At 42.2% G+C, this 27,404-nt stretch overlaps 1 protein-coding gene and 1 pseudogene across 1 annotated transcript; both read left to right on the forward strand.

Moving 5' to 3' along the window:
- The first annotated feature begins 9,799 nt into the window (after window positions 1–9,799).
- Window positions 9,800–25,904, forward strand: LOC129495019 (immunity-related GTPase family M protein 1-like). Its single transcript, XM_055302312.1, has 2 exons — window positions 9,800–10,072; window positions 21,341–25,904. Exon 2 carries the CDS (start codon window positions 21,362–21,364, stop codon window positions 22,553–22,555), a length of 1,194 nt encoding a protein of 397 aa, XP_055158287.1. The 5' UTR covers window positions 9,800–10,072; window positions 21,341–21,361; the 3' UTR covers window positions 22,556–25,904.
- Window positions 12,398–21,323, forward strand: LOC129494658 (60S ribosomal protein L23a-like; annotated as a pseudogene).
- Window positions 25,905–27,404: the final 1,500 nt, after the last annotated feature.

The following is a 27,404-nucleotide window of genomic DNA, read 5'->3' on the forward strand; positions in this document are numbered from 1 at the left end:
GTGCATTCTGGAAGGAATGACTCCTGCAGAATATCTGGGAGATTATCCATGAAACTCCCCCAGAAGAAGTGGGTGTGTGAACCCATCATATCCTAGGTCTCTAGCCTTGACCCTTGATTGCATGACTTCTAAGAACTTAGGAACACCTTGAACAAGGGTCTCTCTGACATCAGGAAACATGTTCCACTAAAAAACCTGTCTACATCAGTGAGAAGATCCTCAATGACAAGGCAATCTCTCTGCAGATGGGAATCACCAAACAGTGTTTGCAGGACACCCTTGGTGTTCAGAATGAAGATGATTTGGAGTAATGTCTGAATACCTGCTGTTGTTTCTTTGGAATGGGTGATGAATCTCTCTAGAGGGTGGCACAGAGTCTGGGATGCCCATGAAGGAGTACAGCACCATCATGAAATCCTTAGATCTGTACCCTCTCTATAAAATGAACTGGAGACTGACTTCATGACTTCTTCACTAGTGAAGTATTCCTTAGCCTTCTTAGGTACATCCACTTCTTGAGGGACCATGTCATTCTCTGCTTTAGCTGACTGAAGAAATGATGCACCCTTGAATTAGATGCCAAGGAAATGAAGACCATCCTGAGGAAATCCTTTCTCCCAGAGCTAACCACTTGGACATAGTCCAATAGGTTCATTCTCAAGTGGAAGTCAGGTTGCCTTCAGATCCTCTTCCAGGAGGATACAATTTTTTCTCCACTAGAAAGGAATGGATTTAACCTAACACTTTCTTTTATCTCTAAGAGTATTAGTTTCTTGAAAGCAATTTTTAAAATGATCTGTCTTCCTAAACCCAATCCTAATGCACTGTTCCCTTGAAAAATAACTATTTGTTAAGTCATTAAATAAGTTCTCTGGGTTTAGAATATAGAAATTTTGTTTTAAGTTGCAAACTGCCATGTATGTCTGGAGCAGTCTTTTTCATCTCAGAGCCTATGGCAACAGCAAGCACATCAAAACTACTCAGCACTAGTTTCGTGAAGTGCACTCCCCACATGCCACAGAAGATGTCCACCTCCCTAAAGCTAGTTAGAGTTGAGGATCGGACAGGAGGATGGAGAAACTACAAGCATCACCCCAGGGTGGGGGAAAGACATGGAATTTCAGGGTAAAGGGGCATGGAGACCTACACAATAGAAGCCAGTAATGTATAACAGTGGGAGATAATACATTTTTGTTTATTATTAAAATAATAATAATAATAAAATAAATAATAATAAAATAATTTTTTATAAATTTATTTTTTATTGGTGTTCAATTTGCCAACATATAGAATAACACCCAGTGCTCATCCCGTCAAGTGTCCACCTCAGTGCCTGTCACCCAGTCACCCCCACCCCCCATCCACCTCCCCTTCCACCACCCCTAGTTCGTTTCCCAGAGTTAGGAGTCTTCCATGTTCTCTCTCCCTTTGTGATATTTCCCACTCATTTTTTCTCCTTTCCCCTTTATTCCCTTTTACTATTTTTTATATTCCCCAAATGAATGAGACCATATAATGTTTGTCCTCTCCGATTGACTTATTTCACTCAGCATAATACCCTCCAGTTCCATCCACGTTGAAGCAAATGGTGGGTATTTGTCGTTTCTAATGGCTGAGTAGTGTTCCGTTGTATACATAAACCACATCTTCTTTATCCATTCATCTTTTGATGGAAAGAGAAAATCTTAAACAGGCTCCATACTCAGCACAGAGCCCAATGCAGAAAAAAAAATGCTACAATTCTACAAAGAGAAAAGCAACCACTTTTTCTAAGGAAGGAGGTACAGAGACTTGAATCTGGGTGATATATTTGAGGATATGGTGAGGGGAGAGATTGGCTTAAGGAAGCTACCATAAAGTATTATAAGAATCAGAATGCAAAATTGGAACTTTTAGAAGTTTACTACAGTGAGGGACGTCCCTGGCTTAAAGGTGCTCAGGTGACGAACTGGGGCAGAATCCCAAGTGGACAGCATGGTCTCAGGATCCCCAGGGTCACAAGAAGAAGGGGGTGTCTGAGTGTAGCAGAGCTCCCAGGCACTGGACTGGGGTAGCTGGCTGAAAACAGCAGATCTAGGCACCGCGTTTCTGCTTGGTGTTACCATAAACCGCAAACAGCTGCGCAGTCACAGACTGCTTTCCTGGGAGGGGCCCAGCAAAAGGCAGAATCATGGTGAGACCCCCTTTCCTCCCCCAGTAGGAACTATGCAAGTCTATGCCTCAGGAGTCTGTAAAATTTGGAGACTTGAAACTCAGGTGCCTGAGATAAAAAAAAAAAAAAAAAAAAAAAGCTCAGTCACAGGGCGTGTGAACAGAGTAGGGATATGACCTCTCACTCACTGGACAGTGGGGATATGACCTTTCAGATACAGGGCTATAGACCCTGGTGCCTCCATATTCCTCCCCTCATCCGTGCTGAAAATCTTCAGGGAGCAAAACAGTGCCACACAGTGGAATCCAGAGCCGATTACATTGAACCTGGCCTCCTGGCAAGGGAAGTGCATTTCCACAAGTAAAGAGGCATTTGAGAATCAGTGCAACAGGCCCCTCCCCCAGAAGACCAGCAGGAACAACTGCTTAGTACCAAGTTTGCCAATCATAGAAAATTGAAAACTTCAGCTCTTGGGGAAAACAGTGTATAGTATTTGTGGGTTTTTTCCTTTTTCCTTTAATCTTTCAGTTTTCTTTTTTTTCCCCCAGCTATTTTCTTATTTTTTCAATTTTTTTTATTCTTTGTGTTTTTATTTATTGTATTTTATTTTACTTTGGTTTTGTATATATATATGCTGTTCTTTCTTTCCTATTTTATTTTCTAATTTCTTTAAATAAGCAGACCAAAATAAAACCAAGATCTAGTATTTTGTTTTGTTCTGTTTTGTATCTGCTTTGATTTTTCCTATTTTGTTTTGTTTTTGTCTTCTAGTTTGATTATTTTTTTCTGTTATTGGTAGTGGTGGTATTGTTTTCTTTTCTTTCTCTTCTTTTTGTACACAATGATCAGACAGAAATTCAACAGAAAGGAAAGAACAGGTGGTAATACTCACAGTCAGGAATTTAATCAATACAGATATAAGTAAGATGTTGGAACTAGAATTCCAAACAATGATTATAAAGTAGCTAGCTGTAGGAAGGAGTACAAAATGGCAGAGGAGTAAGAGACCTTAGTTTTGTCCGGTCCCAGGAATTCAGCTATTGAATCATTCTGAACACCTGCAAACTCAAGCAGAGATCTAAGAAAAGAATTGCTCCAATTCTACAAATAGAAAACTGACCACTTTCTACAAGGTAGAAAGTACAGAGAAGTGAATCCGAGGTTATATATGGGAAGAAAAACTGTGGGGGGGGAATGGAGCCTCTATAAGCAGACTACCAGGAAGTGACATAGCACTAGAGCACAAAAGCAGAACTTTTAGAAGTCTGCTCCAGTGAGGGATGTTCCTGCCTGAAAGGTGCTGAGGTGCTGAAAGGGGGCAGAATCTTAGGTGTGACAGCGGTCTCAGGATCCCTGGGATCACAGAAAGAACAGTGGTGCCTGAGTGTGGCAGAATTCCCAGGAATGGGAGCAGGGAGCCTGTCGGTAATCAGTAAGCCCAGGAGTGGGCATTCAGCTAGGTGTTGCCATAAACAAGGAACAGGAGCAGGGTCCAGTGACCGCCCTCCCAGCAGGGGCCCAGCAAGCCTCAAAAATTGTGAGAGACTGCCCACACTCCCCCCCCCCCCCCACTCCCAGGAGGAGCGGCAGAGGTGTGTAATGCAGGAGTCTGCAGGGTTTCCAGAGTTGAGCTAAGTCACATTCCTGAGAAAGAAATGCTTGGTCACACGCTGTGTGAGCATGGAGTGCTGACCAGGGAGATGGGAATGATTGACTGCTTTTCCCTGAGGGTGCTGAGGAGTCTGGGGGCGGGGCGGTGGGGGCGGTGAGCTTTTGGCTCCAGGGCTGGAGATTGGGAGGCCACGATCTTTATTCTCATCCTCTAAAGTGGCACAGAAAGCCTTCAGGGAACAAAGACACGTGGAGCAATAGGGAGCAGATTACCTACCCTGGCCCCCTGGCAAGGGAGGTGCAATTCTGCTTGGGCCAAGACCCCTGAGAATGAGTCCAACAGGCTCCTCCCCCAGAAGATCAACAAGACCATCTGGCTAAAACCAAGTTTACTGATTACACAGAACTACAGAACTTCAGCTCTAGGGGTAAATAGTATATAGAATTCATGGGGTTTTTTTTCCCATGATTCTTTACTCTTTCCATTTTAATTTTTTTTCTCTTGCCTTGTCAACCAGCTTCTTATATTATCAACTTTTTTCTTAAGTCTTTTTTAACTTTCATTTTCCAGTTACATGCTATCCTTTCATTGTATTTAATCTTATTTTTGTATATATATATAAATTTTTCTTTCTTCAGAATCTTGGGATTCAGTTATTTCTAACAAACAGACCAAAATACACATAGAATCTAGTGTAGTATTCTGTTCTCTTTACCTGTCTTATTATATTCTCATTTCTTTTTAAAGTCTTTTTTGGGATGCTAGGGTGACTCAGTGGTTGAGTGTCTGCTCAGGGTGTGATCCTGGGATCCAGGATAGAGTCCCACATCAGGCTCCCTGAGCAAGCCTGCTTCTCTCTCAGCCTGTGTCTCTGCCTCTCTCTCTCTCATGAACAAATAAATAAATCTTTTAAAAAATAATAAAATTAAAAAGGCTTTTTTAATTTTCATCTTTACAGTTACAATCCTTTCAATGCATTTATTTTTAGTTTTAGTTTTAGTTTAGTTTTTCTTTCTTTACAATTTTGGAATGTAGTTTCTTCTAACAAACAGACCAAAGTAAGCTCAATATTTAGTGTATTGTTCCATTCTGATAGCCTGTTTATATTCTTTCTTTTTTCTCTTTAAATTTTCATTTTTACACTTATATACTATTATATACTATTGTATTGTCCTATGTTCTACTTAGACTCCAAAAGAATATGAATGCCAAATCCTACTGTCCTTTTCCAAACCTGGTCCCATTAGAAGATCCCCAGAGTCCCTGCTGCCATGGGAGGTGACAGGAGGAAATGTTCACCTTGGATATGAGCTTTCAGTAAATACCTAAATCTATAGATGCCTTTAACTGGTTCTTCCTAGCTTCCAGAAGTATGAAATATAAATTTCTGTTCATAAGCCTTGAGTTTGTGGAATTTGTTAGGGCCTGAACAGATGAAAAAAGTGTCCAACTAAGGATTGTTTTGCATTGCTATCATTATGAAAACTCACAGAGTTTTAAAATAACTCTATGGTATGAATGGCTAATTTCCATGATAACATGGCTTAGTATCCAATTGTAGTCATCTAGTACACATTCTGCTTACTTCAAATTTTCTTACAACATTCACATTTTAAAAATGAAGAAGAAAAGAGACATCTTCAGACAATTGTACTCTCTTCTCCACAGAGGTTGGCATGAGCAGCTGGATGAAATCTCTGCTCTCCACTTGCCAGCTTTACTGCTCAGTTCTCCAAGTTCAAAGCCAGTATCCCATCATTGCACATGCATAGTTTCTTCACTCACCAGCTCCAAAGAAAAAATAGGTTTCTGATGTCAGAGGTCACACATATTTCCACTAACACAACAGAAAATGCTGAATCTCATGAAGTATCCTCAGAGTCTCTGACACAGAAACATTGCACAGACCTGTCCTCCCTGAAATGCAGGCCCTGAATGCTCCTGAGCTCACTTCACAGACAAGGGGTTGGAGAGCTTAAGTCCTGCCTGGGTAGAGCGTGAAAATAACAGGAAGAATGATAGCTTTTGACTTGGGCCCCTCCCTCCAGAAGACTTGGCTGATAGTTGTAGGCCCATATTTATAGGATGTGAAAGAGAAACTGTTGTTTCTCAACAGAACAAGGAGTTCCAGGAAAAGAAACATGAAGATCTTGTGACTTCAGTGGCTCAGGGAGTAGGGGAGGGCAAGAGAGACACTGGAGCCATGAGAAGCAGGTCTCTGATGACCCTGTGTGGTCATCTAGCCAAGACTCCCATGGGAGCCCTCGGGATAGACAAGAAAGCTGTGAGCAAGTTTCCAAAGCTTCCAGTGAATGAGAGAATTACTTCCCTACAGGAAGAAGAAGGACTCACTTTTCTGTGTCTTTCTGTTTCTTTCATTTTTAGGGGCCCTGTTGCTGGCTGCCACCTCACCAGACTTGGGCATAGATTTCCCTGGTAGGTTATGGGAACAACTCATGAACAAAATACCAGGAGAGGCTCTGTGGAAACTTGGTAATATACCAAGGAAGGGGACACAAGCAGGGAGAAGGGTGCCTAGATTCTAAGATTTATGTGAAGGATCAAAAGGAACATACCAAAATTTCTTTAGAAGGACATAGGAGAAATTGCTGTATCAGACAAGATTTATTTCCATGCTATATAGTATCTAAGACAGTTGGGTGCTAGCACAGGAGTAGACCATCTGACCCACAGAAGGACACAGAGCCCTGTATAGGATTCAGACATGTGGGGAGTTCTGAGACATGGGAGAAGCACATGGAATGTCAAGGATATAGAAGGCACCACCTAGTAAATGGAGCAGACTAACCGGTTCTCCATACGGACAGAGGTTACTGAATCTCTGCTTACATCATTTATGATAATCAACTCCATATCAATTTAAGATCTAAATTTCAAGTGGAAACTGTAGAAAGAAATACAGCTGCTCTTATAGAAAGATTATTTAAATGAGATGATACCTGTATAAAGATAGCAAGATGACAGCTGTATAAAACAGACTGACAAATGTGATACCTTTGACTCTATAAAAATGAAAAGTTTCTCTTCATGGAATCAAATGTAAAAAAAAGTCTAAAAATATTCACAAATCTAGAGAAGCTATTTGCACAAATGTAGTCATCTAAGGATCAATGGAAGGAAGGATTTTAAAATTCCAAAAATCACTAGGGAAAAGGGAAAAAATTCAGCTTGGAAGTCGGCAAAAGATGAACAGAACTTTCTCAAAAAAAAAAAAAGAAATCTATTTGGGCCATAAAAATAGAGAAAATACTGCACATTACTACTAAGACAAATGCATCTCTCTTCACTGTGAGATGATATTATTATTAGTTCTATTGCAAAATTTTAAAAGGTAGACAAAATCAGGTATTGGTGAGAATGTAGATTGATAGAAATCTGAAACACGGCTGCTGGGAATGTAAATCAGTACAATCACTGCGAAAAAACCATACGGCTGAATCTTATAAAATGGTACATTCATGCACCTCAGGACTCAGCATTTCCATTCCTAACACTATACCTAGGAATCACTTTGCAAAAATGTGCAGGAGACATGTAGATGTGTGTGCCTAGCAGCAGTCTTCATGACTGTAAAAAAGGAGAGGACAGGCATTTATAGAGAACAGATAAATAAGTTGAGCTACACAGTATTGAAAAGCATGAGCCATACATACATTCTTTTAGTATAGTGTTGAGATTAAATATTAAGAACCCATAGAATACCCCTTAAATAAAGTCTCAAGAAAACTAAGCAATATATTATATAAACATGCATATGTAAGTGATAACATCACAAATAAAAGAAAGGAATCATAAACATGTACAGCATGAAATTGTTACCCAGGGGCTGTGGACAGAACTGGAGTGAATAGGAACACAGAGGGAGGTATATGTTGTTAGAGATGTTCTATTTCTGGGATGATTGTTCAGTGTGTAGGTGGTCATTGTATTACACAAGTAAGTAAAAGATTTAAACTAGAGAAACATCTCAGAGATAAATAAAGAGAAAAATCTCTTTCAGATTATCGTTGCATTATTCTTCTGTGTGGAGTTGGTCCTGAATCTCTCCCTCATGCCATATTTTGGGGACATCAGAGAAATACTGTCTGTCTGACATACAGAGACAATCACTGCTATGATGGGAGAAAGACTGAGAAATCATTCAGAGAGGAAGCAGAAGACAAGAGCCTGAAATTCCAGGTAGAAACAACGGCAAGGCAAAGATGCAAGCTCACACATGAACTTGACACCTAGCTGTGGATGCAGAGGAGCACACCCACACACACACCCACACTCACACACACACACACACACACACACACACAATTACAGCTCTCAGTAATAAGGTAGGAAATACCTCTGAGACTCAGGTACCCTGGAAGTGATGGGGCCTTTGTAGTGGGTGACAGAAGCTCCCACTCGGGGTCTCCCCGGGCTGGGCTGCCCCCCAGCGGTGTGTGAGAATCACTCTGGGTCTGGTGCTGTTTGGTTGGCTCTGGTCTGCAGTGTCCTCAGAACCCAGTGGGCTGGAGCTTGATGCCCCAGTATGCAACCTCAGGGTCCAGAGTCAGACTTGCTGCTCCTAAGTCAACACTAGGAAATCAGAAAATATGATTTATAAGAATATTGTTGTTTTCTCTGTTTAGAGAAAAGGGAGATCAATTCTTCTCGGGTATGAATAGCTTAGGAAATCCCTTGTCTCCTAGTCCCACTCAGAGAAGTACAAATCCAGTCAGTGTAACATACAACCTCCAGACTCTTGTACAATGGAAATCTCCCCTGCCCTGGTGCAGCCTCTCTTCCAACTGAGTGAGACACCTGCAGTAGGGACAGGAAAAAAGTAGATGTCTCTCCTCTTTCTTCCTCCTACTGCCTCCATTACATGGAGGAGCATGGCATAGGGAAACTACAAGAATAGGAAAGGACTCACTCAGGACATCTGCAATCCAGTTGAATGTCCCTCAGGTACGAGTGTCCAATGAAGGCTCATGCTGATGTCTCCATTGGGGTGATGGAGCAGGCATAGTCCAGACCTTCTAGGCTTCTACCTCCTCTGTGATGTCAGAAATAGAAGGGCAGCTCCACCTCTTTCTCTTCACCCTACCCAGGAAGACCATGTGCAGCCCTCATTGTTGGGCATGTCCCTTGAAACAGACTCACTAAAATAATCCTTGCCTTCCCTCTCCTCAACCTGTCAGCTGTGCTTTCCTGACCCAGGATGGAAATCCAGGAATGCAATGATGTATTAACAATCTCTTAGCCACAGAAGAGACATTGTTATGAGAAGAGACATTGTTAACTTGTTATGGACATTTACAATCTTGGCAGAAACTTTGTAAAACAGATCTTTTTCGCACTATCACAGTCACAGTCCCCTCCCTGGTCCCCTCTCCTGAACACAGATACCCTGGGGAGCTATCACTGCTGCTCCCACATGAGAATGAGGACATCATAATCACTGAGAGTTTAAGCAGCTGTTAGAGTCACCAAGTCAGTAGGGAGCTGTGTTGAGTTCAGACCTTCACCTGGTTGGGGCAGGTGCATCAACTCCAGGGAGGGTCACAGCTGGGGTCAGGAAGAGAATTCTACCACAGATGTAACCTCTGCAGTCTGATCTCTGTGGGCAGAAGTGAGTTAGCCCTTGAACTGGGCACTTGGGCAACCCAAGGAGCAGCTTTGCAGGCAGTGTCTGCACCCATCTGAGGGGCCAGCCTCAAGGGGGCTAAATGTGGACTCCTCACTGGTCAGGGCACTGGCCTCCAAGTAAGATTATCAGGTGTGAGGCGGCTGGTCTCAGAGCATTCCCACCCTCCCCTGGGCCTCTGGGCTGAAGGTGCTCAAATAGCCCTGCATAAGTCACAGGCAAATACTGCAGCACCCCACTCACTAGAATGAAGAAACTGAAACTGGTTCAGGCCTATTTTGTGAACTGGAGTCTTTTCCAGGAATAGAAACTGAAAGTAGCCCTCTCTGTGGTCCTTCCTGCTGGGGCTGGGATCCTGCCACTGGCTTTATTCAGAAATTGCACAGTTCTGAGCAGGAAGGGACTAAAGCAGAGAACACTGTAAGATTGCCTTCTCCTTCCCAGTTCCTCTTCTCCCTCCTGTCTAGGCTCTTCCTAGGCCGACCCCACGCAGCACAACCCCCTTCCTTCCTTCTGGAACAATCTGGGCCTGGAACCAGTTTTGGAGCATCTCAGAGGGAACTGTCTCTGACTGAGGGCTGGACTCTTCCCCAGGGAGGGGAAACTTGCCAGGAGGACCACTGACATCTGCCTGATCACGGTCACCCTGTGCTTCCTGGAGCAGGTAAGTGAGAGAGCTCCTATAACCCAACCTGGCTAATAACTCTGCTGCAGTGAAGACATGAAGGATGGAGCCTGAAACCAGGGCAGGGGAGCTCGGGGACTGGCTTACCCAATTTAGTGGTATTCACAGCAGGGCCCCTCTCTGACATTCTTCAGGGACAAAATTCAGCACCCCTACTCTTTGTTTGCTCCAAACCAATTCTACCTTACGGCGTGGAAGCAATGGGCCTTTCATCTCCTTGTTCATGGCAGTGGGGGTCTTTGATGGGACCAGGTTTGGAAAAGGAGAGTAGGATTCGCCATTCATATCCTCTTGGAGTATAAGTAGAACATAGGACAATGGCAAATTCTGTGCTAATCTGGGATTGGGAGAGTCTATCTGGAGCACCACCTGGACCTCCTGTAGATTAGGGACTAGGGGTGGATTTTCAGGGACAAAGTACCTAACAGACCTTAGACAATGTGTAACAATGCACATGTATATCTGCATTGGAGAAACTGTCCCTGTTGCTGGACACAAGCTCCATTCTTCACAGATGAAGTTAGTGAGGTGGACTCTTGAATACTCTCTTCCCAGACCAGGTCCTTTTATACTTCATGCCCATTGGTGATGCAGATGTCTATTATACTTTCCTAGAATAAATCAGTATGTAGATTTTTTTTTCCTCATCCTTTCCCTATGATGATAAACTGGGAGTGGGGGGGTGGAATATGGGGTTTCACATTGGGTTCAAACTCACAAAAATTCCTGATATCTCAGACTTCTAGTCTGGGCCATGGCTGATCCCCACTTCATGGCTCAACATAATTGGGCATGGCATGAACTATCATAGGACCCTGTGTGGGAATTCCACTAATGAGTGCTTTTCATTCTGCTTCTTAAATCATGAAATCCATTTGCTGCATTATAATAAGAGTTCAAAAAAGTGATCCATTGGAATAGATACAGTAGATCAAAATGGAGGGTAGGCAAATTGTTGGTAAAATATTTTTTCATGTGTATGCGTGTGTACTAAGTTGATACTTAGTTCCTATGTGAAATGCATCTCTCACTGCTGGTCTCATTCAGAAGAGTTTGAAATATCTGCTCACAGGATTGGTTCTCCTTGCAAGCACAACTGTCTTTTCTTGTTGAACCTGCTCCCTGGGTTCCCTCCATAAAGGCCTATGTTCCTTTATTCAGAGACCTTCAAACTCTGTTCAGAGAGGGGAGATCAGAGGTATAACATGAGTATGATCTGCAAAAAAGTGAGCCTGTGGGCCACTTACATCCCAGGCTGATTTCTGATGGTCTCTCCTCAACTTCTGGGTTAGCCTCAATGCCCTGGAGGCTCTTGCACACTCCAACACTTGCACACTGACCATTCCTGGAAGACCTGCATGCTCTCATGGAGTTACCCTTGTCCTAGCCTGGCCTGGCAGCATCACATGGGCATAGTACTGCCTAAAAGGATCTTGACAGGGTCCCACATTCAGGGTTGTCTAGCATGAGGTGCAGGACATGAACCAGATGAGCAAGTAGTGGGGGGCCAGGGAGCTGTGGCTAGTGCTGTGGGGCCTCAGTGACCCCTCCAATAGAGTCCAGCACAGGTGCTCAGGTGAGCAGACATGTGAAAGTCCATGGTTGGGTCGGATATGGTCACAGAAATGGTCTGGAAAAGTGTAGGTTTATGCTCATTTCCCATGCCTACTTTGGGGTGAGGGGGGTCATACTCTTCCCCAGACCCTACTTGTTTTCCAAAGGGATGTGGCAGAGCTGGCTACAACATTTCAGATGACAGCTTTAGGAAACAAAGTTAATTCATCCATCAGCCAGTAAGTGGGAGATATGCAATGGTACATTGTGCTTCATTCATCTAACAGAAATGTGTCCCATACCTGTTGGCCACTAAGGATACCAGGCAGAGCCTAGGGAATTATTTACTGTAAGTGCCAAGACCTGTATGTATATTTTTAAAATACCAAGCATCTAACATGGGATAACAAAATACTTTCTGGGACTTTAACCTTTTGAAAAGACAGGGGTTTTTTTTCAGTCAATCTAATACACAAGAAGTCAAGGTGAAATGGATACATGTGGAGGTTGAGATGGGATTTAAACAAACCAGGGAAAGGATTGAAGGGCTCTAGCCCAGTTCCTATGTTCTGGATCTCCTAGGCCTCACTGGCCTGCCAATTAGTACATCCAGCTTTCTCTATCCTATACTAGGGGCAAACTTACAGGCAACCAGAATCCAAAGTATGCTCAGGGGCAGAAGAAAGCCCTTCACACAATCAACTCAGTGAGCCTGGGATTAATCCAGAAGATTGTCTCCCTGGAGCCATGATGGCAGTTGAGGCCTCCTGGAACCTCTATGTACTCCATAAACTTGGGCTGTTGTTGGAAAAGGTCAAGAGAGGTCTTAAAGTAGGCTTTGAGCATAAGGGCGGGGGAGGGGCTACTCTTAGGTATTCTTATTCCAGAATGTTCCTCCAGCCTGTCCCAGGCCAAGGCCCTATCTTTCTAGCTTTTAGCCAGCTTTGTTCATGCATGTTCTGCCCCCACCACCATGTTGTTCACCCCCTCAGCCAACTCAGGGTGCCTCCACTCCTGCAGGAGTAGACATCACCCTCACCAACCTATTGCATTTCAAGTTTGTCCAGGGGCCGCTGGGGAGCCCTGAAGACTTTATGGGCACAGGCCTCAAGGGATTCTGGTCTCCAAGCAGATGAGAAGGTGATCACATCATAATCCATCAGCTTTCTTCCCTCTGAACTCCCAGCATCTCCTTATCATTTCATTAGGGATCTGTCTCCCAAGGAGGGGGTGTGGTTCAAGTTCCTTGCAGCAGTTTCTGAAAATTGGGGACACTTTGTAGGACTTTTCCTCATACTTGTGAGGCAGTAAGTTTCCCTTAACGTGTAGTGAGGATGGGAGGTGACAGAGGACTGTGATTTTCATTCTCTTCCCAAATTAGGAAGGGTGTATTGAGGGAGGGGTAAATGGCAGTTGATAGCAGTTGATAGCAATAAGTGGACACACATCCCCAGGAGAAGCATCTCAGCATCCAGCCAACGCTCAGCCCAAGGCTGGAGATTCAACATTAACTAGGACCATCCTGCCCTATACATAATGTATTATTAATTACAGGGATAGGATTTCGTAATTCACCACTTGCATATAATACCCAGTGCTCATCCAAACAAGTGCCCTCCATAATGCCCATCACAGATTTAGCCCATCCCTCCACTCCCCTCCCTCCAGCAACCTTTAGTTTGTTCCCTATAGTTAAGACTCTTATGGTTTGCCTCCCTCTCTTTTTTATCTTACTCTATTTTATTCAAATTCAATTAATTAACATATAGTGTATTATTAGTTTCAGAGGTAGAGTTCAGTGATTTATCAGTCTTTTAATAACACCTAGTGCTCATTACATGCCCCTCTTAATGCTCATCACCCAGTCCCCTTACCCCTCTTCCCTCCAGCAACCCTTAGTTTGTTTTTTATGGCTAAAAGTCTTGGTGGGTCTCCCCCTCTGATTACATCTTGCTTTATTTTTTCCCTCCCTTCTTCTATGATCCTTTCTTTTGTTTCTTAAATTCCACATATGAGTGAGATCATATGACAATTGTCTTTCTCTGATTGACTTATTTTACTCAGCATAATACACTCTAGTTCCATCCACATGATTGCAAATGGCAAGATTTCATTTTTTTGATTCCACTGTGTGTGTGTGTGTGTGTGTATCACATCTTTATACATTCATCTGTCCATGGACATCTGTGCTCTTTCCATATTTTGGCAATTGTGGGCATTGCTGCTATAAACATTGTGGTGCAAGATACATCTGTATCTTTGGGATAAGTAACCAGTAATGCAATTGCTGGGTTTTAGGGTAGCTCCATTTTTAACTTTTTGAGGAATCTCCATACTGTTATCCAGAGAGGGTGTACCAGCTTGCATTCCCACCAACAACGCAAGAGGGTTCCCCTTTCTGCACATCCTCACCAACATTTGTTGTTTCCTGTTTTGTTCATTTTAGCTATTCTGACTGATGTGAGGTGGTATCTCATGTGGTTTTAATTTATAATTCCCTGATGCTCAGTGATGCTGAGCATTTTTTTGTGTCTGTTGGCATTGGCATGTTTTCTTTGGAGAAATGTCTGTACATGTCTTCTGCCCATTTGTCAACTGGATTACTTGTTCTTTGGCTGTTGAGTTTGCCAAGTTCTTTTTTTTTTCTTATAAATCTATTTTTTATTGGTGTGCAATTGGCCAACATATAGAATAACACCCAGTGCTCATCCCATCTTGGAGAGGATGTAGAAAAAGGGGAACCCTCCTGCACTGTTGTGGGAATGTGAACTGATGCAGCCACTGTGGAAAACTGTGTGGAGGTTCCTCAAAGAGTTAAAAATAGACCTGCCCTACAACCCAGCAATTGCACTGCTGGGGATTTACCCCAAAGATACAGATGCAATGAAACGCCGGGACACCTGCACCCCCATGTTTCTAGCCAAGCTTTTTTTCTTAATAATAAATTTATTTTTTATTGGTGTTCAATTTACCAACATACAGATCAACACCCAGTGCTCATCAGGGCAAGTGCCTCGCTCACTGCCCGCCGCCCACTCACCCGCACCCCCCGCCCTCCTCCCCTTCGACCACCCGCAGTTCGCTTCCCAGAGTTAGGAGTCTTTATGTTCTGTCTCCCTTTCTGATATTTCCCACACATTTCTTCTCCCTTCCCTTATATTCCCTTTCACTATTATTTATATTCCCCAAATGAATGAGAACATACACTGTTTGTCCTTCTCCGATTGACTTATTTCACTCAGCATCATACCCTCCAGTTCCATCCACGTTGAAGCAAATGGTGGGTATTAGTCATTTCTAATGGCTGAGTAATATTCCATTGTATACATAAACCACATCTTCTTTATCCATTCATCTTTCGATGGACACCGAGGCTCCTTCCACAGTCTGGCTATTGTGGACATGGCTGCTAGAAACATCGGGGTGCAGGTGTCCCGGCGTTTCATTGCATCTGTATCTTTGGGGTAAATCCCCAACAGTGCAATTGCTGGGTCGTAGAGCAGGTCTATTTTTAATTCTTTGAGGAACCTCCACACAGTTTTCCAGAGTGGCTGCACCAGTTCACATTCCCACCAACAGTGCAGGAGGGTTCCCCTTTCTCCGCATCCTCTCCAACATTTGTGGTTTCCTGCCTTGTTAATTTTCCCCATTCTCACTGGTGTGAGGTGGTATCTCATTGTACTTTTGATTTGTATTTCCCTGATGGCAAGTGATGCAGAGCATTTTCTCATATGCTTGTTGGCCATGTCTATGTCTTCCTCTGTGAGATTTCTCTTCATGTCTTTTGCCCATGTCATGATTGGATTGTTTGTTTCTTTGCTGTTGAGTTTAATAAGTTCTTTATAGATCTTGGAAACTAGCCCTTTATCTGATACGTCATTTGCAAATATCTTCTCCCATTCTGTAGGTTGTCTTTTAGTTTTGTTGACTGTATCCTTTGCTGTGCAAAAGCTTCTTATCTGGATGAAGTCCCAATAGTTCATTTTTGCTTTTGTTTCTTTTGCCTTCGTGGATGTATCTTGCAAGAAGTTACTGTGGCCAAGTTCAAAAAGGGTGTTGCCTGTGTTCTCCTCTAGGATTTTGATGGAATCTTGTCTCACATTTAGATCTTTCACCCATTTTGAGTTTATCTTTGTGTCTGGTGCAAGAGAGTGGTCTAGTTTCATTCTTCTGCATGTGGATGTCCAATTTTCCCAGCACCATTTATTGAAGAGACTGTCTTTCTTCCAGTGGATCGTCTTTCCTCCTTTATCGAATATTAGTTGACCATAAAGTTCAGGGTCCACTTCTGGGTTCTCTATTCTGTTCCATTGATCTATGTGTCTGTTTTTGTGCCAGTACCACACTGTCATGATGACCGCAGCTTTGTAGTACAACCTGAAATCTGGCATTGTGATGCCCCCAGATATGGTTTTTTTTTTTAAATTCCCCTGGCTATTCGGGGTCTTTTCTGATTCCACACAAGTCTTAAAATAATTTGTTCTAACTCTCTGAAGAAAGTCCATGGTATTTTGATAGGGATTGCATTAAACGTGTAAATTGCCCTGGGTAACATTGACATTTTCACAATATTAATTCTGCCAATCCATGAGCATGGAATATTTTTCCATCTCTTTGTGTCTTCCTCAATTTCTTTCAGAAGTGTTCTATAGTTTTTAGGGTATAGATCCTTTACCTCTTTGGTTAGGTTTATTCCTAGGTATCTTATGCTTTTGGGTGCAATTGTAAATGGGATTGACTCCTTAATTTCTCTTTCTTCAGTATCATTGTTAGTGTATAGAAATTCCACTAACTTCTGGGCATTGATTTTGTATCCTACCACGCTGCCAAATTGCTGTATGAGTTCTAGCAATCTTGGGGTGGGTCTTTTGGGTTTTCTACGTACAGTATCATGTCATCGGCGAAGATGGAGAGTTTGACTTCTTCTTTTCCAGTTTGAATGCCTTTTATTTCTTTTTGTTGTCTGACTGCTGAGGCTAGGACTTCCAGTACTATGTTGAATAGCAGTGGTGAGAGTGGACATCCCTGTCTTGTTCCTGATCTTAGGGGAAAGGCTCCCAGTGCCTCCCCATTGAGAATGATATTTGCTGTGGGCTTTTCGTAGATGGCTTTTAAGATGTCGAGGAAAGTTCCCTCTATCCCTACACTCTGAAGAGTTTTGATCAGGAATGGATGCTCTATTTTGTCAAATGTTTTCTCTGCATCTAATGAAAGGATCATATGGTTCTTGGTTTTTCTCTTTCTGATATGATGAATGACATTGATTGTTTTATGAGTGTTGAACCAGCCTTGTGTCCCGGGGATAAATCCTACTTGGTCATGGTGAATAATTTTCTTAATGTACTTTTGGATCCTATTGGCTAGTATCTTGTTGAGAATTTTTGCATCCATGTTCATCAGGGATATTGGTCTATAATTCTCCTTTTTCGTGGGGTTTTTGTCTGGTTTTGGAATTAAGGTGATAATGGCTTCATAGAACGAATTTGGAAGTACTCCATCTCTTTCTATCTTTCCAAACAGCTTTAGTAGAATAGGTATGGTTTCTTCTTTAAATGTTTGATAGAATTCCCCAGGGAAGCCATCTGGCCCTGGACTTTTGTGTCTTGGGAGGTTTTTGATGACTGCTTCAATTTCCTCCCTGGTTAATGGTCTGTTCAGGTTTTGTATTTCTTCCTGCTCCAGTTTTGGTAGTTTGTGGCTTTCCAGGAATGCGTCCATTTCTTCTAGATTGCCTAATTTATTGGCATATAACTGTTCATAATATGTTTTTAAAATCTTTTGTATTTCCTTGGTGTTGGTAGTGATCTCTCCTTTCTCATTCATGATTTTATTAATTTGAGTCTTCTCTCTCTTCTTTTTAATAAGGCTGGTTAATGGTTTATCTATCTTATTAAGTCTTTCAAAGAACCAACTCCTGGTTTTGCTGATCTGTTCCACAGTTCTTCTGCTCTCGATTTCATTGAGTTCTGCTAGAATCTTTATTAACTCTCTTCTTCTGCTGTGTGTAGGATCTATCTGCTGTTTTTTCTCTAGCTCCTTTATGTGTAAGGTTAGCTTTTGTATTTGAGTTCTTTCCAGTTTTTGAAGGGATGCTTGTATTGAGATGTATTTCCCCCTCAGGACTGCTTTTGCTGCATCCCAAAGATTTTGAACGGTTGTATCTTCATTCTCATTAGTTTCCATGAATCTTTTAAATTCTTCTCTAATTTCCTGGTTGACCCTTTCATGTTTTAGCAGGATGGTCCTTAACCTCCACGTGTTTGAGGTCCTTCCAAACTTCTTGTTGTGATTTAGTTCTAATTTCAAGGCATTATGGTCTGAGAATATGTAGGGGATGATCCCAATCTTTTGGTATCGATTCAGACCCAATTTGTGACCCAGTATGTGGTCTATTCTGGAGAAAGTTCCATGTGCACTTGAGAAGAATGTGTATTCAGTTCAGTTTGGATGTAAAGTTCTGTAAATATCTGTGAAATCCATCTGGTCCAGTGTATCTTTTAAAGCTCTCGTTTCTTTGGAGATGTTGTGTTTAGAAGACCTATCAAGTGTAGAAAGCGCTAGATTGAAGTCACCAAGTAAAAGTGTATTATTATCTAAGTATATCTTAGTTTTAGTTATTAATTGATATATTTGGCATCTCCCACATTTGGGGCATATATATTGAGGATTGTTAAGTCCTCTTGCTGGATAGATCCTTTAAGTATGAAATAGTGTCCCTCTTCGTCTCTCACTACAGTCTTCGGGGTAAATTTTAGTTTATCTGATATAAGGATGGCTACCCCTGCTTTCTTTTGAGGAAACCTTTTATTTTCAGGTTGTAGGTGTCCTTCTGTCTAAAATGAGTCTCTTGTAGACTGCAAATAGATGAGTTATAGCCAAGTTCTTTATAGATCTTGGTTACTAGTTCTTTATCTGATATGTCATTTGCAAATATTTTCTCCCATTTTGTAGGTTGTTGCCTGTTAGTTTTGTTGACTGTTCCCTTTGCTGTGTAGAAGCATTTTATCTTTATGAAGTCTCATTAGTTCATTTTTGCTCTGGTTTCTCTTGCCTTTGGAGATGTGGTTAGCCAGAAGTTGCTGTGACTGAGGTGAAAGAGGTTACTGCCTGTGTTCTCCTCTAGGATTTTGATGCATTCTTGTCTCACATTTAGATCTTTCATCCATTTTGAGTTGATCTTTGTGTATGGTGTAAGAGAATGGTCTAGTTTCATTCTTCTGCACATGGCTGTCCAATTTTCCCAACACCATTTATTGAAGAAACTGTCTTTTTTCCAATGGATATACTTTCCTGTTTTGTCCAAGATTAGGTGACCATAGAGTTGAGGGTCAATTTCTGGGTTTGGTATTCTTTTTTTAAAAAGTTATTTATTTAGATTCCTTTGACGAAGGTGGCAACGAAGGCAAAGAAGGAAGCCCCTGCCCCTCCCAAAGCCGAAGCCAAAGCAAAGGCTTTGAAAGCTAAGAAAGTGGTGCTGAAAGGTGTGCACAGTCACAAAAAAAAGATCCGCACATCACCTACATTCCGAAGACCCAAGACCCTGCGTCTCCGAAGGCAGACCAAATATCCTCGAAAGAGTGCCCCCAGGAGAAACTAGCTTGATCACTATGCCATCATCAAGTTCCCCCTAACTACTGAGTCAGCCATGAAGAAAATAGAAGACAGCAACACACGTGTGTTCATCGTGGATGTCTAGGCCAACAAGCACCAGATCAAACAGGCTGTGAAGAGGCTCTATGACATTGATGTGGCCAAGGGCAACACCTTGATCAGGCCTGATGGAGAGAAGAAAGCATATGTTCGTTCTACTGGCTCCTGACTATGATGCTTTGGATGTTGCCAACAAAATTGGGATCATCTAAACTGAGTCCAGCCAGCTATAAATCTAAATATAAATTTTTTCACCATAAAAAGTTATTCATTCATTCATTCATTCATTCATTCATGAGAGACACAGGAGAGAGGCAGAGGGAGAAGCAGGCTCCCCACAGGGAGCCCAGTGCAGGACTTGATCTCCAGTCCGGGGGGGTCAAGTCCTGAGCCAAAGACAGATGTTCACCCAGGCATCTTGAGAGGAAAGAAGATGTACTTTTCACTGTTACCAAAAGTAATTAAATTCTTCTTGACTCTGAAGACATATGCAATGAGGATGTGTGGGTCCCCAGGATTGAATGATATTTAGTATTGTCACAAGCTTACTTAATGCCCTGCTGACTCCCCAGTGGGACATCCTACTCTTTCAGTTGGAGCAGAGGAGTACTTGCACCTGCCTGACTCCTGACACAGAGACCCTCATAATGCTCTTCTGTGCAAGGCCACTCACATCTGTAACCTGCTTTGGTGCTACCTCCTGGCACCACAGCTGCATGGCATTCCTCCTCTGAGTCACTAACATGTACTAATCTCCTAATATGGGGATATAATTTACACATTCTTCAATTTGGGCCTTTAAAGTTTTCCATAGCTTTCAATATATTCACAAACTTGTAATGTCATCATAATCAAATTCAGAAGTTTTCATTATCCAAAATATATCCTGCATTTCTTGACTGCTGCCTCTCAAATCAATGCCCTACATATCTAGGAAATCCCCAATATATTTTCTATGTCTATGGATTTGCCTTTTCTAGACATTTCACATTAATAGAATCATATAATACATGATGCAATGGGCTGTCTGTTTTCACTGAGCTTATAAAGTTTCTGGGTTCATCCGTGTTGTGGCAGGTATCAGTACTTCATCTTTTTTTTTCGTTTTTCTTTTTCCAAATGCTGTTCTCTTGTATGGATAGACCACTTTTGTTGATCCATTGAACAGTGGGTGGACAGCTGTGCTATTTCCACCTGAGGGCTATTATGAATAATATTGCTATGAACATTTGCATGCAGGTTTTTCATAGATGTATGTTGTCACTGCTCTTGAGTATATATCTAGCAGTGGAATTGCTGCATCATTTGGTGACTCTATTTAAATTATTTTATCAGTTCTATGGGAATATTATTGACATACATCTCTCTGTAAGTTTAAGGCATACATCATGTTGATTTGATTTACATATATTGTGAAATGATTACTACAGCAGGTTCACCTAACATCTATCATCTCATAAAAATACAAAAAAAAGAAAGAAAGAAAAAATAGAAAAAGTTTTCCTTGTAATGAGAACTCTTAGGGTTTATTCCCTTAACAACCTTCCTATAAATTATCCTGTGGTGTTATCTGTAGTCATCAGGTGGTAAATTACATCCCTGGTACTTACTTTTCTTAAAACTGAAATCTTGTACCTTTTGGACACTTCCTCCTATCTCCCCTTCTCTCACTCACTTCCTCCACCTCTCCCCAAGTCTGATCTCTTTTCCTATGAATTTATTTTATTTTATTTTACTTTTAGATTCCACACATCAGTTAGATAATTCAGCATATGTCTCTGATTTATTTTACTTAGTATGATGCTTTCAAAGACCATGTTGTCACAAATGATAGGATTTGTTTTCTATGGCTGAATAATATTTTTAGATTTTTGAGACACTATCAAACACTTTTGCAGAGCCTTGCTGTTTCTCATCTGAAGGTCTCTACAATGAGTTAAATATGGAACTGTTACCGTCCATTTGGGATACAAAATCTGATGATTCCTCTCTCACCCTGTGTGCCTAGTCCTCCTAACTTCCCTGTTTTTCCTATTTCTGCAGGTTACTGCACTCATCAGATACATGGCACAGCCCACCCAGTCCCTTCACACTCTATCACCTACATCCTTCACTTCTACTGTGCCATACCATAAGGGTGGGAGCATCTTATCTGAATCGGGTGCCATGAATATTGAAAAAGCCTTGGGAGAAGGGAAGTTGCTGGACATGGTCTCTGTGGTCAGGGAGACCCTGGAGACAGCATCCAGTGTCCCAGTGAGCATTGCAGTGACTGGGGACTCTGGCAACGGCATGTCCACATTCATCAATGCATTGCGGAAAATTGGGCACAATGAAGAGGACTCAGCTCCCACAGGGGTGGTGAGAACCACCCAGATTCCCACTTGCTACTCTTTCTCTGACATCCCCAATGTGGAGCTGTGGGACCTGCCTGGCACAGGCACTGCCACCCAAAGCCTAGAGACCTATCTGGAGGAAATGCAGTTTAGCAAGTATGACCTCTTCATCATCATTGCATCTGAACAGTTCAGCATGAATCTCGTGAAGCTTGTCAAAAGCATCCAGGGACAAGGAAAGAGGTTTTACATCGTCTGGACCAAGTTAGACAGAGACCTCAGTACACGTGTCCTTTCAGAAGAACAACTCCTGCGGAATATTCGGGAGAATATCAGGGAAACTCTCCACAAGGAGGGAGTGTGTGAACCCATCATATTCCTGGTCTCCAGCTTCAACCCCTTCTTGCATGACTTCCCAGAGCTCAGGAAAAGCTTGCACAGAGACATATCTAACATTGGGTACCGTGATCACCTAGAGAACCTAACTCACACCTGTGAAAAGGTCATTAATGGCAAAGTGACCACTTTGCAGGGGCAAATAGGCTCAGAGTCTTTCCAGAACATCCTTGGCATCCAGAATGCAAATGATCTTGGGGAGTTTTTGAATGCCTACCACAGGCTTTTTGGTGTGGATGATGACTCTCTCCAGGAGGTGGCCCAAAGTATGGGAAAACCCATGGAGGAGTACAAGGCCATCATGAAGTCTCAGGATCTGCACACTGCCCTAGCCTGGAACTGGGCATTATCATGGATGAATTGTAATGCAGCCTCTTACTTATATTCAGTTCTGAGCTACATCCCAATCTTAGGTACCACTGGTATCCACTACCTTAAATGGTGGAGTCAGGGACACCTCCTTGAAATAGTTGCCGAGGACACCAAGACCATCCTGAAGAAAATTCTGGCAGATGCCATCATCTAAACAGTGAGGTCTCAGAAGATCCTTCTTGGAGAAAGTCAGGACATCTGAGGTCCTCTCCTCACACTGTACCCTTTCTGAATTCTCGGTCAAGCTCAGTTACTTCCACTTTTATCAGTTCTTAGTTCTTTAATGTAAATGAGCTGACTAGATCATTTTGAACCCATATCTCAGCAAACTTTCAAATACGCCCTACTTCTTATCATTTATTAAATGAGCTGGGATCCAAAGGTGGAAACAAATTGCACAGTGTGACATACAGTCTCATTCTGACATCCCCATGTCACTTAATGTTAGCATCATTTTTCCAAGGCCTCTTGGTTTGCCCCTGTTCCTTCACTTCTCACCTCTCGGTCCATGGACTTATAGAGGCACACCTAGAGGCAGAGGAGAGAACATCCTTTGGGATATTCCCTTTAGGGAAACATGATGGGGAGTATCTGTTTAGCTGTTCTCTGAAAAGTATTGTGTAATGGTGCCAGGATCCAAGGCCAGTCTGGCATTCTGTAAAGCTCTGCCCTTATACCTCCCCTCAGTAGATGTCCATATCACTTTATCCAAAAAAGGATATAGGAGATAAACTGAAGGGTCGCTATTACTGGCATGGGAAAATTGTTGAGTGGAAAAGTAAACCTGACTATTGTAAATACCAAACACTGACACTCACACCTCTGAGAGGTTTCATGCTCTTCACTTACACATGCTGATAGTAGGCTTGTCATAGGAAGTAGTACCTGTTAAATTATGTTTGCTAAGGAGAAATGCTTTTTCACTTAAGGTTATCTGTTATGTTGTGTTATTTGCCAAAGTTACCCCCAATGTTGTCAAAGGAAACTAAATTTGACCATCAGTTTTGAGGGAACTAACCCATGGTCTATGATCTCACTATTTATACAGTTAACCGAAACTATATAGACTCTATGAAAATTCTCCTAATTGGAAACCATTCCAGACCCTAGATCTAGATTTTTCTCCTTGCTGGGCATATATGTAATAAAAATGGCATTTTAAAACAATTTTTTCAGATAAAATTTGAAACCTCATTCTCCACCTCCTGGTGGAGAAGTATCATAACTGGGTTCTCACCACTGTAGGAATTATTCAGTCCTCACAAGAGCAACTGTCCTTCCCTGCATCATTCCCCATCACCACCATCACCTTACTCTATTTACCTGGGAATATTTCCCCTAGTGTGGAGTCCAATCTGGATTTGGTAGACATCTGAACTAGCCTAATGTGTAAAATTTTGGACAATCTTCAGACTTCTGCTCAAAAAGGAGTGTTTATCAGAAGTTATCATAAATAGTCACTGGGATGGAGAGTGAAATTAGCATTGAATGGAAGTGAACTGAAAGAGGCATAATGGAGTGGTTAAGAATCCTATGGTCAAATCCTGGCTCCAGCATGCCCTTGCTGTGTGACCTTGGGCAAGTCAGCTGACATTTCACTGTCTTAGTTTCCCAATAGTTAATATGGTGATAATATATCCATCCACATCCAGGCAATGTGAAGATTTAATGAGTTAAAGCATAAAGGACTTAGAATGGTGCTAAGCATGTAATTCTATATATGTTTGGTATTATCATTCCTTCTTTTCATGGCTAAGAAGGGATAACACTGAAAGACAGCTTCACCAGAAAGTGAGTGTCCTCAGATTGTCCATCCAGTGGAAAAGGAAGAGTCTGCTGGGAGAAACCTGCAATCACATGAAAGCCTTGAAAGCATAGTTGCATCTTTCTTTTTCAATTCACCTTGTTCAGTTTTCCTTTAGAAAATTCAGGAAACAGATGACAGTCCTATACACAGCATTATCCTGCATCCTGAGATCACCAGAGAATGAGGGAAGAGGGAGAGAAATGTAGATGAGTGGTCAAAGGATTTTAGAGGTCACAGTGGTTATAGGCGCAGAGTTCTTAGAGTAAACCCAACCCTAACCTGCTTCTCCTGAATGATCATGAGAGGGGGTAAAGAAGAACTCAAACCCACTGGAGCCTCCCATAGCTGAGCCAAGAAGAAAACCAGGTCAACACCAAATACCAGAAAGCCTGAGGTCTACTGGGGAATTTGAGACCATGTATTTTACCACATAAGAAGCTAACATAGAAAAGCAGTCAAAGACAAATTAGGAGAGATAATCCAGAAGAGAAAGTGATCAGAACCTCTGATGAAAGCTTCCTCCTCAGTGTCACAGGGAATCCCAGCAGGGGTGGGATCAAATAGAAATGGAAAACACAATCTAGTCCTGCCCCTAGGTCAGTGATAGGCACTTTTATTTATTTTTTTTTAATTTATGATAGTCAGAGAGAGAGAGGCAGAGACACAGGCAGAGGGAGAAGCAGGCTCCATGCACCGGGAGCCCGATGTGGGATTCGATCCCAGGTCTCCAGGATCGCGCCCTGGGCCAAAGGCAGGCGCCAAACCGCTGCGCCACCCAGGGATCCCAGTGATAGGCACTTTTAGACGGCCTCCAACATTATCTCCTATTTTCATGGCTTTGTTTAATCCTTCTCTGGAGTGACTAATGGAATATGGCAGCAAGAATGGAATGTCCAAGAATTCCAAAATTTTGTTTTGAAAAGTCTGCAGCTCCTGTCTTATAAATACTCTTTGTTCACACACTCACTTTCTTTTACCCCTGTTCCTACTCTCTATCCCCCAATCTCACCCTTTCTTTCTCCCTCTTCCTCTCCCTCTCTCTGTTCAGTAACCATAGAAAATTTAATCACTTGCCATCAGGGAAATACAAATCAAAACCACAATGAGATACCACTTCACACCACTGAGAATGGGAAAAATTAACAAGGCAGGAAACCACAAATGTTGGAGAGGATGTGGAGAAAAGGGAACCCTCTTACACTGTTGGTGGGAATGTGAAATGGTGCAGCCACTCTGGAAAACTGTGTGGAGGTTCCTCAAAGAATTAAAAATAGACCTGCCCTATGACCCAGCAATTGCACTGTTGGGGATTTACCCTAAAGGTACAGATGCGATGAAACACCGGGACACCTGCACCCCGATGTTTCTAGCAGCAATGTCCACAATAGCCAAACTGTGGAAGGAGCCTCGGTGTCCATCGAAAGATGAATGGATAAAGAAGATGTGGTTTATGTATACAATGGAATATTCCTCAACCATTAGAAATGACAAATACCCACCATTTGCTTCAACATGGATGGAACTGGAGGGTATTATGCTGAGTGAAGTAAGTCAATCGGAGAAGGACAGTGTATGTTCTCATTCATTTGGGGAATATGAATAATAGTGAAAGGGAATATAAGGGAAGGGAGAAGAAATGTGTGGGAAATATCAGAAAGGGACACAGATCATAAAGACTCCTAACTCTGGGAAACGAACTAGGGGTGGTGGAAGGGGAGGAGGGTGGGGGGTGGGGGTGAATGGGTGACAGGCAGTGAGCGAGGCACTTGCCCTGATGAGCACTGGGTGTTGATCTGTATGTTGGTAAATTGAACACCAATAAAAAATAAATTTATTATTAAGAAAAAACATTATATGTTCTCATTCATTTGGGGAATATAAATAATAGTGAAAGGGAATAGAAGGGAAGGGAGAAGAAGTGTGTGGGAAATATCAGAAAGGGAGACAGAACATAAAGACTCCTAACTCTGGGAAACGAACTAGGGGTGGTGGAAGGGGAGGAGGGCGGGGAGTGGGGGTGAATGGGTGACGGGCACTGAGGGGGGCACTTGACGGGATGAGCACTGGGTGTTATTCTGTATGTTGGCAAATTGAACACCAATAAAAAATAAATTTATTATAAAAAAAAGAAAGTTTAAACTAATCCCCTAGAGAGGCCCTAAAGAATAGAGACTATGTGGAGGAGAACAGAGGCAGCCTGCATTAACAGCTACCCATGTAAGTCATCTTGAGAGTAAATCATCCAGCCCCAGCAAGACTTCGGAAGATGCAGCCTAGCTAATAGTTTGACTACCAACATCTCAGGAGAGGCCCTTATCCAGAGCCACACAACTAAAACCGCTCCTAGATTTCTGACCCCTAGAAACAGTCAGCAAATAAACACTTGTTTTAAGCCATTAAGTTTGAGGGTATTTGTTCCACAACAGATAACAGATAATACCAACAAGAAGCTCCTTAAGAACTGGCAGTTGTGAGTAACATCTTCCTTCTGTGATACTCCTACATGGACTCAGCATGAAGGAGGACTTCAATCACAGCCCTTCCCTCCTTGACCCCTGGATATGTAGCCACTGCCACCATTCACAGGCCATTTCATCAAGCTTCAGGCCACACATAGTTATCTAGTTTGAAGCTCTATATTTAAGAAGAAAAAGCAGGGAAAAAAGGAAAGTGATGCTTTGTAGTGGGAGGGAGAGTAAATGACAGTAGAATCTGAGCACTTCCTTGAGGAAGAGCAGGCTAGGATTCTTGTTGAAGTTGTTCTGTGTAACACATCCAATTCCCATTCTCACTTGGACTAGTTGCTCTCCCAGCCTGAAACACAAGCCACACTCATATCTGTTCATTACTTTGGTGGGGCTGGTGCTTCTTGGATTCCCTGTTCATTTACATTGCATCCATTCTCAAAGTGAGAAAAAAGTTCTCTGTGTTGTAAACGTTCTGAGTCTTCATATTTCCAATTAATGTCTTTATTTTGTAATCACTTTATCAATAAATAGTTTAACTGACTATAGGATTCTGGATACAACATTATTTTCCCTTAGAACTCTGAAGATCTATCTCTTTCCAGCATGCCCAATGCCAATTCCATATTCATTCCTTGGATGGTCACCTGAGGGTTCAGAAGTGTCACCAGGGACTAGTGACCTGAAGGACTTCCACTTACCATTAAGCATTCAGAAGGCTCCTTAAATGA

Source organism: Nyctereutes procyonoides, unplaced genomic scaffold (genome assembly GCF_905146905.1).
Source record: "Nyctereutes procyonoides isolate TBG_1078 unplaced genomic scaffold, NYPRO_anot_genome, whole genome shotgun sequence".
NCBI lineage: Eukaryota > Metazoa > Chordata > Mammalia > Carnivora > Canidae > Nyctereutes > Nyctereutes procyonoides.